The following is a 14,435-nucleotide window of genomic DNA, read 5'->3' as shown; positions in this document are numbered from 1 at the left end:
GCATACTTGCGCTGAGAAATAACAATGCCTAATCTGGACTGAGCAACCTCAATACCTAAAAAATATTTCAGTCTGCCGAGGTCTTTGGTCCGAAAATGCTGAAAAAGATGTTTCTTCAATTTAGTGATACCATCTTCATAATTGCCGGTGATAACGGTATCATCAACATAAACCACCAGATAAATACACAGATTTGGTTGAGAATGTCGATTACACTGAGTGATTAGCTCCACTACGAATCATGCCAAACTGCTGAATTACTGTGCTAAATTTTCCAAACCAAGATTGAGGGGACTGTTTCAAACCCTAAAGTGACCTGCGCTATCGACATACAAGGCTACTAGACTCCCCCTGAGCAACAAAATCAGGTGGTTGCTCCATAAAGACTTCTTCCTCAAGATCACCATGCAGAAAAGGATTCTTAATATCCATAAGCATTCTTAATATCCAACTGATAAAGAAAGGCCAATGACGAACGGCAACAATGGATAGGAAAAGACGGACAGGTGCTATTTTAGCCATTGGAGATAAAGTGTCACTATAATCAAGCCCAAATATTTATGTGTATCCTTTGGCAACAAGGCGAGCCTTAAGCCGATCAACCTGACCGTCTGGGCCAACTTTGACTGCATAAACCCAACGGCAACCAACTGTAGATTTACCTGCAGGAAGGGAAACAAGCTCCTGAATGAGAAAGTGCTTCACCTATAGTCTTAGGGATGGAAATAGAGGACAAAGATGATACAAAAGCATAATGGGATGATGATAAACGATGATAACTCGAGAAAGCATAATGTGGGTTAGCATTATGGGTTGAATGCATACCTTTTTGAAGTGCAACTGATTGGCTAAGAGAAGGCAAGTCCGCAGTAGGAGCAGCGTCCGACGCATGACATGAATTATCTGGGACTAATGGTGGATGCGGACGACGATGATAAGTCAGAAGTGGTGGCACTGCAGCTGGAGACGTAGAAGTAACAATTGATTCCTCAAAGGTTGGTGCAGGTAAGTCTGGAGATACAGGTAAGACCAAGGATGGTGCGGGTAAGACTGGAGATGTAGGTAAAATCTCAGAGATATCAGGATGATCAAAAGATATATAGTAAGGTCTAGATTAAAAAAAAGTGACATCGGCGGACATAAAGTAGCGATGAAGATCCAGTGAATAACAACGATACCCTTTTTAAACTCGAGAGTAACCAAGGAAGACACACTTGAGAGCACGAGGGGCTAATTTATTTTTTTCAGGGGATAAGTTATGAACAAAGCATGTGCTTCCAAAGACACGAGGGGGATAGAGTAAAGATGTGACTGTGGAAACAATATAGAATGGGGAACCTTATTCTGAATGGAAGATGATGGCATTCTATTAATTAGATAACAAGATATGAGGACTGGATCGCCCCAAAAATGCAGCAGAACATGAGGTTCAATGAGAAGAGTGCTAGTAGTCTCAAGAAGATGCCTATTTTTTCTTTCTGCTATACCATTCTGCTGAGGGGTATATGGACAAGATGAGTCATAAACTCCTGAAACTGAGAGGATAAGTATTCTAAGGCATTATCACTACGAAAAGTACGAATAGAAACACCAAATTGAGTTTTTATTTCAGCACAAAACTTTTGAATATAGAAATATCTCAGAATGATCTTTCATTAAGAAAACCCAAGTACATCTTGAAAAATCATCAATAAAACTAACAAAATAATGAAAACCTAAAGGTGAACTGACTCTTTTAGGACCCCAAACATCAGAATGAACTAATGAGAAAATAAACTCTGAATGACTCTCAATACTACGTGAGAAAGTAGCACAGGTGTGTTTCCCAAGTTGACATGACTCACAATCTAATGTGGATAAACTAGACAAACTAGGCACCATTTTTTGTAGCTTGGATAGACTCGGATGTCCCAAACGTTTGAAAATTAGGTCTGGAGGGTCTGTAACTGAGTATGCTGTGAAGGAATTTGAAGAGGTAAGATGGTAAAGGCCTTGTAATTCATGTCCTGCGCCAATCATCTGTCCTGTACTGCGGTCCTGCATTAGAAAAGTCATAAAAAAAGTTATGCTACAATGAAGGGCACATGTCAAACGACTAACAAATGTAAGATTAAAAGGACAACCAGGGACATAAAGAACAGAGTCTAGCGGGACAGAAGATAGGGGTTTGGCTTGTCCAACTCCTTTTGGTTGTGTTCGGATTCCATTGGTTAAAGTAATAGCAGGAAGAGATTGTGAACAAACAATATCTGACAAAAGTGATTTGTTGCCACAAATATGATCAGAAGCACCTGAGTCCATAACCCATGATCCAAGAGTACTAGACTGTGAAACACAAGCAAAAGGATTACCAGCAACAGATGCATCAGCCTGGGCAACCGAGGCTACTTGTGGAGATGACTGCTTACTTGCTCGATACTGAAGGAACTCATCATATTCTGTTTGGGCAATATGAGCATTATTGGATGGTCGATTAGGCTGTGGAGATATCTACTTACTTGCTCGATTCCGAAGGAACTCATTATTTTTCTTTACAGCACTAGGATCATAACTGGGTGGTGGACCAAGCAAACTATGACAAATATCCTGAGTGTGTCTATCTTTATGACAATAACTACAGCTTGATCGAGATTTTCCATAGGTTGATATGTTCGTTTTTCTATGGTTTGAGATGTAAGAATAGAAGAGTCAACAACGGGTGATGAAATTACTTTGTGACTGGGAGGTGCGGCAAGACGAAGCAGACGAGAGAATAATTCATCAATTGTAGGAACCGTTGGACTAACTAAAATCTGATCACGTACAGCCTCATGGTCAGTAGAAAAATCTAGCAAGTGTAAGAATTAAAAACAACACCTGTCTGTGCTTTTGTTGTTTTTCCACATCCGCAGTGATGGGCATCAATGTATCAAATTCTTCCATGACTGCTTGTACTTGTTCCAAGTAAGTAGACATATCGGATTCTTGTTTCAAGTAGACATATCGGATTCTTGTTTCTTCAAGTTAGTCATTCGAGATATCACATCATAAAAACGAGATATGTCATTAGTGTATAAAGCACGAGCCTTCTCCCAAACTAAATAACACGTCTGGAATGGACGAAACAAGGGCATTAACTTGGAATCAATAGATCGCCATAAGAGACTACATAATTGAGCGTCAACTTTCTCCCATTGTTCTTTAGCTTTTGCATCTTCCGCGCTAGACTTTCCCTTTTCATCTACCATACTAGCTTTGTTCGTTAAATGATCTTGAACACCTTGACCTTTGCACCACAACTCAACTGAGGAAACCCAGGCTAAATAATTTGAACTTCCCATTAATGGTTCGGAAGTGATCATAGGACTTGAACTTCCGATACCGGTAGTTTTCGGACCAAAAACATCATACCCAAAAGACATCTTGGGAATTTTAACTTGAAAGTACCAAGAAACAGAATCTGAATCTCTGAAAATTTGCTGGAAAAATAATGTCGCCGGAATTAGGGTTCCGACGACCGAAATCTGAAAAAAATTGTCGGAGTTGCACAAAAAGTGACAGGTCAGAGTCGGATTATCTGGGCGACCCAACAGAAAAAGGAACAACTGGAAAAAGTGGATCGGAGGAGACTTACACGCCGGTGTGTGGTTCAGATCTCACCGGAATTACAGATTTCCAGCAGTGCGTGGACTGTATTTTTTCGGCGATTTTGGTTGGGTTTTTTTTTGGCCTGAACTTTCCTATTCTCTTGTGGTGTTGTATTTGGCACACAACCCATAAAACAGAGAATGACACAAATCAGTAACCGGAAATTGACGAACGGTGACTGAGTTTTTTTTTTTTTTAATGAATTTCTCACAAATTCTCTGATACCATGTGAGAATTAATGGAGAAAAATATTATTGAATTGTGTGTTTACATAATTACATCGAGACCTTATTTATAGACACTATAGTACAATCCTTTTTCAAGTAGAATTTTTATATACTTTTTCTATTTCTACTCATATTCTAACATATTATTAATTTATTATTTTCCTCCAACTGTTGAATAGAGGTTAATGCTATCAGAAAGAAGAAAATGGCTATGTAAAAGAAAGAAGTATTGCAATTATTTGATTGTTTTTTTTTTTGAGCAAGTTTGTGTTAATTGTTTTTCAATGTTAAGGGCGTGTTAGTAAAATTAGTGGCTTAGAACTAAATTTTAATAAGACGTATAAGAGGTGTTAAGTATATTGACATATACAACAACAATAACTACAACATAGCAGTGTAATCTCATAGGTGGAGTTTGGGGAGGATAGAGTGTACGTAGACCTTGCCCCTACTTCGTGGAGGCCGAGAGGTGTTTCCGAAAGGCCTTTGGCTCAAGTAAAGTATATCAAAGCCAATAGAAAAGAAAAATACAGAATTAAAGAAGACATAATAAAATTTAAGGGAAGCATTACATAACATTCAGGCAGAGCAAACGTATATGTTGCCTTTTCTATTTTCTCATTCTTGTTTTAGTGTAGTATTCTTAGAGACATGAAACCTTTCACTTGATTAGTAAAATTATTATTTGTTATAGTAAAGATTAATTCAAGTTAATAAGATGTTAGACATGTGTTTATAATACAATTTCTTGAATATTGTAAAAACTTCATTTAGATTTCAGTACCTTATTTAAAGTTCTAAAATGTTTTTGTTAAAGAATAGGTAATTTTTTTAATACAAATGTTGTGTTTTTTACAATCTTTAATGTTGTCCGAAAATAAAATTATAAAATTCACTATTGTTGATTTGTGAATATCTAACTATGATCAAGTCTGATTTTGTAGGATCTAAATTGATCTGATAAAACCAGATTTAATATACTGTTAAATAGCTTAGGAAATTAGATCAAATAATATCATCTCTTGATTCTCAAATCACCTAGAATCAAGGGATCTGATTACTAGTTTGTTTGCTTTTCTCTACCATATATTTGTACCTCTACAGATGAGTAAAATTGTACATTTTTGCTACCAAAGCTAACACCATATCAGACCAGTTTCTTTCTTTTGTTGCTCATGAATAAAACAACATTTATTGGGCTACGTCACCCAACGGGATCAGTAGAAGCCAAGAATTCTATTAACAAAGTTTCGACCGAAATAACAAGGAAGCATTGGTGTGTTTTTTGCAAAAAACACGGGCACACTTGTGAGACTTGCTGGAATATCCATGAGAAATTGCCTAGCTGCAATAGAAAATTGCAAACAGCCATAGAAGCCAGACCTTAGAGTGTACTAGCGAAGAACCAGGGTTGCAGTTATCTCCAAAAATGCCACCATTCACTAAGGAACAATTAAAACTATCGCACAAACTTCTCCAATCTTATGTCCAAACCAGTAAACATGATTCTTCTACTCCCACTTGTTGTTTTTCCAAACAGGTAATGTATTATCTATTTTTTTGGTACAGACTCAAGCGGTATAAGTTCTTGGATCATAGATTCAGGGGCCAGTGCTCACATGGCAGGGAATCTCGTCTTTTCTCGACTTACACTCCTTTAGCTGGAAATAAAATGGTCAAAGTTGACTGTTACCTTCTCCAAATAAATAAATAAATAAATAAAAAGATTAAAGTTGCTGATAATTCCTTCTCAACAATTGCCGGAAAAGGGATAGTCAAACTAACCCCTCTTTTGACTATTTTTGATGCCCTTCATGTTCCAAAATTGTCTCATAATCTTTTGTCCATGAGCAAATTGACTCAAAACCTTAGTTGTCGTTCTATCTTTGACTCTATTTCATGTATATTTCAGGACAAGGTCTCGGGGAGGATGATTGGCAATGGTAGAGAGTTTAAAGGTCTCTATTTTCTAAACGATGGTCAAAATCCAATAATTTTAGTTCAACTTATTTGAACTCTGTTCTAGTTTATAATACAGTCATGTTATGGCACTATAGACTTGGTCATCCTAGTTTTCATTACTTGAAACTCTTGTTATCTCAGTTGTTTATGAATAAAAGTACATCCTTTTTCTAGTGTGAATTTTCTGAAATGGCTAAACATAGACGTTCATCTTTTTTTTCTCAAAAGTACCATGCCACAACCCTTTTAAGTTAATCCATAACAATGTTTGGGGACCTTCTAGGATTGCAACTGTAAATGAAAAAAAAGTGGTTTGTGAGTTTCATAGATAATCACACTAGACTAACTTGGATGTACCTATTGAAAGACAAAAGGGAAGTAAAACATATATTTGAGGCATTTTATGTTATGGTTGAGACATAATTTCATGAGATGATTCAAATATTTCAGAGTAATAATGGGAGTGTTTTTTAATGACCATCTAGGCACTTTTTTTGTACTTCTAAGGAAATAGTGTACCAAAGTTCATATCCTGAGACACCCCAACATAATGGAGTAGCTGAGAGGAAAAAAAGGACTAGAGCCTTAATATTCACAAGTGATCCCTAAATTTCTTTGGGGAGAAGCTCTTTTGACATCCATCTATCTTATTAATAGGATGTCTTCTTGTGGTCTAGGTTTTAAAACCCCTTTCAGTATATTCAAGACTTATTTTCCTATTTCTAGATTGATTGACCACTGATCTATCTTTCAAAGTCTTTAAGTGTAGTGTTTTTGTTCATGTTCATGGTCATAATAGGGTAAACTTGACCCACATGCTAAAAATGTGTTTTTGTTGACTATGCCCTTAGTTAAAGGGGATACAAATGTTATGACCCAAATACTAGGAAGGTTAATGGCACAATTGATGTCACCTTTTTGAATCTCAATTGTTTTTTAGAACTCATCTTCAAGGGGAGAAACATAGTGAAGATTCGTGGGATAATAAGGATCCTCATGATCTCATATGTGAGAAACAAAATGATCCAGGTTTTATGATAGATAATAGATAAGGGAAATAATATTTTTGGTGATAATAACCTAGATAAGGTAAAGTTCTCACTGTATACAAGGTAATTCTCCAGAACCTAATTTTGATTTACCCCTTGTTCCTTTAGACCTTGATCTTCCAATTGCCAAACGTAAAGGGGTAAGTAAAGTCACCAACTATCTCATGTCAAATTTTTTGTCATATAGAAACTTATCCCCTTCCTATATAGCTTTTCTTTCTCAATTATATGGAATGGAGATACCGAGAGATGTGCAGGATTCTTTAAACGTTTCTGAGAGGAAGGAGACAGTTTTAGTGAATTTCTCTTGAGAGAAATGAAACCTAGAAAATGATGGAACTACCATGTGGAAAGAAAATAGTGGGCTGTAAGTGGGTAGTCACCCTCAAGTTTAAATCAGATGGGTTCGTAGAGAGGTATAAGGCACGCTTGGTGGCAAAAAGGTTTGCTCAGACCTATGAGATTGACTATCTTGAGACATTCGCTCCAGTTGGTAAGCTGAATTCAATCAGGGTTCTTCTGACCATTTCTGCCAACCTTGATTAACAACTTCATGTGAAGAACAAGAATGCAAAACTTGAAGAGGATATCTACATGGATCCTTCTCCGGGTTTTGAAGAAAGATATGGAACTAGAGTGTGTAAAGGGCATCCCGGTGCACTAAAGCTACCGCTATGCGCGGTGTCCGGGGAAGGGCCCTACCACAAGGGTGTAACCTTGCATTTCTGCCAGAGGCTGTTTCCAAGGCTTGAACCCGTGACCTCCTGGTCACATGGAACTAGAGTGTGTAAGGTAAAGAAATCGCCCTACGGACTCAAACAATCTGCAAGTGTTTGGTTTGAGAGGTTTACTCAGTTTGTGAAGAAACAAGGGTATGCTCACGGGCAAGCATATTCTTTAGACATTCTCTTAAGGGAAGACGACTATCCTGATAGTGTATGTTGATGAATTCATGCTGGGATGACTTGTCTGAAATGAAGAATTTGAAATAACAATTGACCTTGGAGTTCGAGATCGAAGATTTGGGTTAGTTGAAATTTTTTCTTGGCATGGAAGTAGCGAGATCAAATGAAGGCATTATGGCGTCACCAAGGAAATATGTACTGGATCTTCTAAAAGAGACAAGGATGAGTGGTTGTCGTCCAACTGAAATACCTATTGATCCAAATATAAAATTTGGAAACAAAAAATGAAATTCAGTTGACCAATGTCAATATCAGAGACTAGTGGGAAAATTGATCTACTTGTCACACACTCGACGTGATATAGCTTTTGTTGTAAGCTTAGTCAGTCAATTTATGCACTCTACGAAGGAAAAGCACCAAGAAACGGTCAACAGAATTTTAGGATATCTAAAAAATTCACTAGGTAAAGGATTGTTTTTCAAAGAGAGCCAACATAGGGCATTGAAATCTTTACAGATGCATATTAGGTAGGTTCCACTACTGATTGGAGGTCTATATCTGGATATTGTACATTTATATGGAGAAATCTTGGGACTTGGAGATGGAAAAACAGAATGTCGTAGTCCGCGTTAGTGCTGAAGCTGAATACTGATCTTATGGTTCATGGGATTTGTGAAATGATTTGGTTCAAGAGGATGATGGAAGAATTGAAAAGCCCGTTTACTCTACCCAAGACGTTGTACTGTGACAACAAGGCCGCCATAAGTATTGCTTATAATCCAGTTCAACATGATAGAACAAAGCATGTTGAAGTGGATACACTTCAAAAAAGAGAAGATTGATGAAGGAAGTGTATGCATATCTTTCATCCTAACGAATCAACAGATTGTGGATATTTTCACAAAAAGGCTTGTTTAAACAAAAATTTGAAATTCTTGTAAGCAAGTTAGGCATGATGGATATTTACATGCCAACTTGAAGGGTAGTGTTGATTTGTAAATATCTAATTATGATCGAGTCTGATTTTGTAGGATTTAAACTGATCTGATAAACTTAGATCGCGTATACTATTAAATAGCTGGAGAAAATTAGATCAAATAAAATCATCCTTTGACTCTCAAATCACCTAGAATCAAGAGATTTGTTTGCTAGTGTGTTTGCTTTCTCTACTATATATTTGTACCTCTACAAGTGAACAAAATTGTACATTTTTGGTACCAAAACTAACTATTAAAAATTCTCGGGGGCTAAAGCAAACACTTTACTATCCTCACTCTTGAGCCACCTTGTTCCCATCGACCAATGAATCAACACCAATTTGGAGAATATACTTGCATAATTCTATAAAAAGGGCAGCCTGGTGCACTGAAGCTCCCGCTATGCGCAGAATATACTTGCATAATTCTATGAGACCATTTATTTTAAGATATGGAGATAATTTTTGAGTGAAATTCTATTGTTTCAATTATAGTTTATTGACACGAATAGGACCTCGACTTTAAGAATATTCACACTGGAATGAAGAGGTGGGAAGAGTTATTGGAGCTGAAAGAGATAGGAAGTTACTTGAAGCATAACTGGGAGAGATCTTCGAAGAGTATAAGATAGCTAAGATGGTAGCTAAGAAGGCTATTATTAAACTTTGACGGGAAGCCATATATGGGTTGTGCCAAAAGTTAGGACATGAGAAGGGGAGAAAGAAATATTTAAACTAGAACGACTTGAGAGAGAAACAAAGGACTTAAACAAGGTGAAGCTTATTAAAGATGATTCTCAACAAGTGTTGACCGGAGATAATGAGACTATAGTATGGGATGGAAGGGCAATTTTGGTCAACTCAATGCGAACTACAAGAATAGAATTCTAGATCACCATACATTTATGGGTGATAGAAATTTTAGCTACATTCCTAAAAGTAGGCCAACAGAGAGGAAGATGCCATGAAAAATATGAGAATTGTAAAAGATTGTGTTCAAGATGATATCCCATTGATTTTTAGAAGTTTCTTGGAGAGGTTGGAGTAGGATGACTTACCAAGCTATTCAATGCTATATTAAGAAGTGGTTGGATGCCCGATGATTTGAGAAAGACGACCTTGATTACCGTTTATAAAAAAAGGATATATTCAAAGTTGTCCAAACTATCGTGACGTTAAACTTATGAGCCATACGATGAAACTCTATCAAAAAAGTGACCGAGTGAAGCTTAGGACACTGCTAGAGTGACAAAGAACTAGTTTGGATTATGCTTGATAGATCTACAATTGAGTTATGTTTGCTTAGAGGTCAACAGAAATCATCACTAAAGGAAAAAAGATCTGCACATGGTGTTCATTGACCTAGAGAAAGCATATGATAGAGTACTTTAAAAAGTTCGCTAACAAATTCATATTTTACTACTCACCTAGTTCAGTAACTGTGTACAACTTGTCCTCGCGGATTTCTCGGTTATAAACATCATGATCAATTTGGATTCATATAACCAATCCCAACTTGTTTAGTTGTAGTATATCTGATGGGAAAATCCCTATTTCTTAGAGACACTAAGATGCTAGGGAGACTAACTACGAACATTGTTACAGTGTTTCAGCTTCCGCTTGCATGAAAAAGTGAATGGGAAAAGGGGGAAACGGAAGCCATGCTCATTTTGTACATTTTAAACTTCATTAGTTGTTGTAGAGTCTGTTGCAAACATGACATCTCGTAAGAGCTCCTGCTCTGCATAAATGCCTCCTGTACTACACAAGTTTGCACTTGCGGTTTCTACTGCAGTAACTGTCGCACTTGCGGTTTCTACTGCAGTAACTGAATTTAATGACAGAGGGTCTTTCAAAAGTTACATTACAATTTTGGTGAGCTTCTGTTGCCGTCTTCAGAGTTAGATCCATCATAATTATTTACTTACTTAAGCAGACAGTATTATGTTGTAGGTACACACTTTAGTTCTGGCATTTTAAGAGATACTCAGAAGTTCTAAGGTTTATCATACAGTGCCCATGATAGAAAGCAAAGGCATAATATGCCTCCTGTACTAGACAAGTTTGCACTTGCGGTTTCTAATGCAGTAACTGATTTAATGATACAGGGTCTTTTAAAAGTTATTTTACAATTTTGATGAGCTTCTGTTACCAGATTCAGAGTTAGATCCATCATAATTATTACTTCAGCAGGCAGTATTATGTTATAGGTACACCCTTTGGTTCTGATATTTTTAGAGATACTCGGAAGTTCTATGGTTTATCAGACAGAGTCATGATAGAAAGCAAAGGCAAAATATGTCTTACACTATTGAATGCATAAATTTCAACTTTCTTTTTTTCCCCCTTAATTTGCTCTTCCTATTAGAAGACTTTGGTCCCTTCGGTTGAAAAGTTACTTCTTTGTTCACTAGATTCTTGAGTTTACTAACAATTACTCCCGAATGGTAGGTTCTTGAACCAAAATCTGTTCCATGTTATTCCTTCTTTGAGCAAACCAGTTAATATGACTAACTTGTGTAGTTCATTTTTTGCTTTTTGCTAGTCAAGGTGATCAGCAGACAAACTTTTTCCTGAAATACTCTGTATCTTTTCTTGTTATTTCTTTTATCTATAGAGATATACCGGTGATTCTTTTGTATGCGTTGTCAATTACACTTTATTTTCCACGCAGTCAGAAGGGCAGCATATCGTTTTTCTTGTATATCCGTAAGAGCTCTTTTCCTGGTGTACTGTACTCAGCGGCATTTATCCAGGCAAAAGGATGCCTGTGCGAGCTTTATTGAGTCACTTGTTTGACTTTTGCAAAAGCTATCTGGATAAACAGAATCCGCATCAAAGCACTCAGCATTTCTCAGTTCTCTCTTTGCTTCATTCCTTTGTTAAACTGAATACTGACACACTGCCAAAAATGACCCTGATGCCTAATAAAATTTTATGTGCAAGCAGAAATTTTGTGGCAGCAACGGTAGTGTTGGAATCTGTGGTAAAATATGAGTGTATCTCAGGGACCTTGTTATTTCTATCTAATCAGCTACAAGGATGCTCATATGTTGATATCTTTGTCACTGCCTCAGTCGTTGCTTAATCTTATTTGTAGGAAAAATGTTGGTTGGTTGCTCAAAATATTTCAATTAAGTCCTCTGCTGCTTTCTAAATTATGTTACTGTTGGATTCAATGTGCCCTATGCCTCGTTAATTGAGCTTCTTAGGACTAGCATTTGGGGTTTCAAAAAGAGAGGTAAATCAGTAATAGTTTTCTATCTGCTTGTCTCGAGCATGGTGTGTCAAGTTAAGAAGTACTGAGTACATCTCAAAACTGGCCGGTGCCAGTTTACTTCAGCAGAAGAGTAATTTTATGTACTTCTTTGTCTTTACCCTTTTCTTCTTTATCTCCTTTCCCTTTTAATTTCTTTTCAACCTGAAAGAAAGAATTCCCTATCTTTATGTTGAAATTCTATTTGAAAGAAGTCTATCCAAATAGTTGCGATGGGTATAAGTTCTGTGATGATGAGCCTCAAAAACAGTTGCCAAGGATCTGTGCGTCTATATGAACTTTGGAGGTCCCAGAAAACCTTCATTTTCTATGCATTCCCTTGATGCATGTCAAATTACCGAGACTTGGTAATTTGGGAAACTATTTAACTCTAAATCGCTAACTTGCTTTTTACCTTTTGTTTGCGACAGTGTTAGATTCTTATTTTTTATTTTGCATTCATTTGGTTATCCATTTTTCACCGTTACGCTCATCTCATTTTTCACTTGGAACTGCAGCAAGTATATGATCATGATACATTTTCTGCTGATGATATAATGGGGGAGGCTGAGATAGACATCCAGCCTATGATAACATCTGCAATGGCATTTGGGGATGCTGGAATGTTTGGTAACATGCAAATTGGAAAATGGCTAAAATCAACTGATAATGCCCTACTGAATGATAGCACTGTAAACATCGTGGATGGGAAGGTGAAGCAAGAAGTAAATCTTAAGCTACAAAATGTAGAATCTGGAGAACTTGAATTAGAATTAGAGTGGATCCCTCTTGACCAATAGGTGTATATAGTATTTTAGATTTTTGGCTACTTACCTTACATTTGCGTTTTTGAAATAATTAAATGTATGAACTTTTGAATCAGAAATATTGAACAATGATGCTGTTGTATTCTCTTGCACATTATATTTATTTGTTGTCTTCTTCCGTAAGTTATGCACATGGACCAAATCATATTGGGCAAAATCTACGCTTACGAGATGTGTGGTGTGATACGGGTACGACCACGAGGGTGCATGTTTGTGAGATGTATTGAACCCGAGACTTGGACTGTGAAAGTGAAGCGCAAAGGAGGACTTAAAAGGGGTCCAAAACCGTCCATACAATGCACTCCAAGGGCACTCACTTGAAGACTTTGACTAAGGGGTCATTTTGGACATTTCACACTATTTTTGTAACCTAGTATATATAGAACTTTTTAGGTCATTTACTAATCAGATTTTGATGAATATTATGAGTGTATAACACTTGAAACATTTCCTTTCTAAGGAGAGAAGACCACTAACCCAAAATTAGGGTGATACAAGTGTGAATTTCACTTGTGTTGCATTGAAGGCTTGGAAATGTAGGCGTTTGGGGAGATTGACATCCCTCTTGTGTCCACGTAAGAGTGTCGGTGTTGTTATTACATGTATTAACGGTCTTAGTGTTGGATCTACACTTAGGTTTTTAGTTATTGTAGTAATCTATGTCACACTACCTATCTTTACATTTTGCTGTTGTTGTGTAGTGGACTGTTTTGGGTCCTTTGTTGAATCTGAAAACTTGTGTTATTGTTCTTCATATTGTTCATCATGTTTTGCAGCTGTTTTGGGTGTGAAATACACCATTGTTATCTTGTATTCTTGCTGTATTTGTTGAATCCGAGAGTTGGTCTCCAATAGGTCCCGGATCTTGTGATTTGTGGACTGTTTGGGGTGTATTTCGTGCTTTCATTGTTGTTCTTGTATCATTTGGTATCAAAGCATGGCTTGATCTTGTTCCTACAAGATCAATCTTGGGCTTGCTTGATAGAAAATTAAAAAAAAAAAAGTGTTAGAAAATCGAAAAATAAAAAAGTGTTCTTGGCCGAAATTGTGTTATTGTTGTGTCTTGGCCGAGATTTTTACTTGTTTTGTTGTTTCTAGTGTTAGTTTTCTTCATCTCTAACACTCTTGAGTCTAAACCTATGTTTGAGCTTACATTGTTGGTGTTGTTTTCGTGAACATAAGGCTTGGCCGAATTGTTGTTGAAACATTATTGTGGTGGACTGTTTTGGCCTTGAGGTCTTCATCTTGTTGTTGTTCTAAGCTTGGCCACATGATATTATTGTTCATTAGTGGCCTAAGAACCATTTTGTTGAAATTGTGGTTTGCTTGGCCAAGTGTTGAAGATATTGTATTGTGAAAATTGGAAGTTGGCCGTGTGAAAATTGTTGGTATTTTTGGAGATTGTTCTTGGTGATTGTTGATGTTGTTATTGAAATTCTTCACAACCTTCATAGCTTGTTAATATAAAGTGAATATTAGATCTATAAAGGTGAAGGAAAAAAGGGTGAAGCTTTATTAGTCTTGAAAGACTTACCATCACTCATCAAATAGTCAATCATATCTCAACCACTTTCCATAAAACAAGGGTCCATGTTATATAAGGAGA

The 14,435-nt window shown here is 36.8% G+C and overlaps 1 protein-coding gene across 3 annotated transcripts in view; it reads left to right on the top strand.

Moving 5' to 3' along the window:
* LOC107858497 (ADP-ribosylation factor GTPase-activating protein AGD12) overlaps positions 1-12,921 on the top strand; it is a 34,095-nt gene extending 21,174 nt beyond the window's left edge. For 2 of the 3 annotated variants that reach the window (XM_016703169.2, XM_016703168.2), the window contains exon 9: positions 12,521-12,921. In XM_016703169.2, coding sequence (XP_016558655.1) covers positions 12,521-12,802 — 282 coding nt within the window. In that variant the 3' untranslated portion in view covers positions 12,803-12,921. Of the gene's footprint in view, positions 1-5,766; positions 5,813-12,520 lie in introns of all 3 variants that reach the window. The other variant, XM_016703170.2, reaches the window with a different exon arrangement.
* The last annotated feature ends 1,514 nt before the right edge of the window (positions 12,922-14,435 follow it).

The sequence above is a fragment of the Capsicum annuum genome, chromosome 2, assembly GCF_002878395.1.
Source record: "Capsicum annuum cultivar UCD-10X-F1 chromosome 2, UCD10Xv1.1, whole genome shotgun sequence".
NCBI lineage: Eukaryota > Viridiplantae > Streptophyta > Magnoliopsida > Solanales > Solanaceae > Capsicum > Capsicum annuum.
The sequence above is the reverse complement of the archived record's forward strand: the minus strand, read 5'-3'. Positions and strand labels throughout refer to the sequence as shown.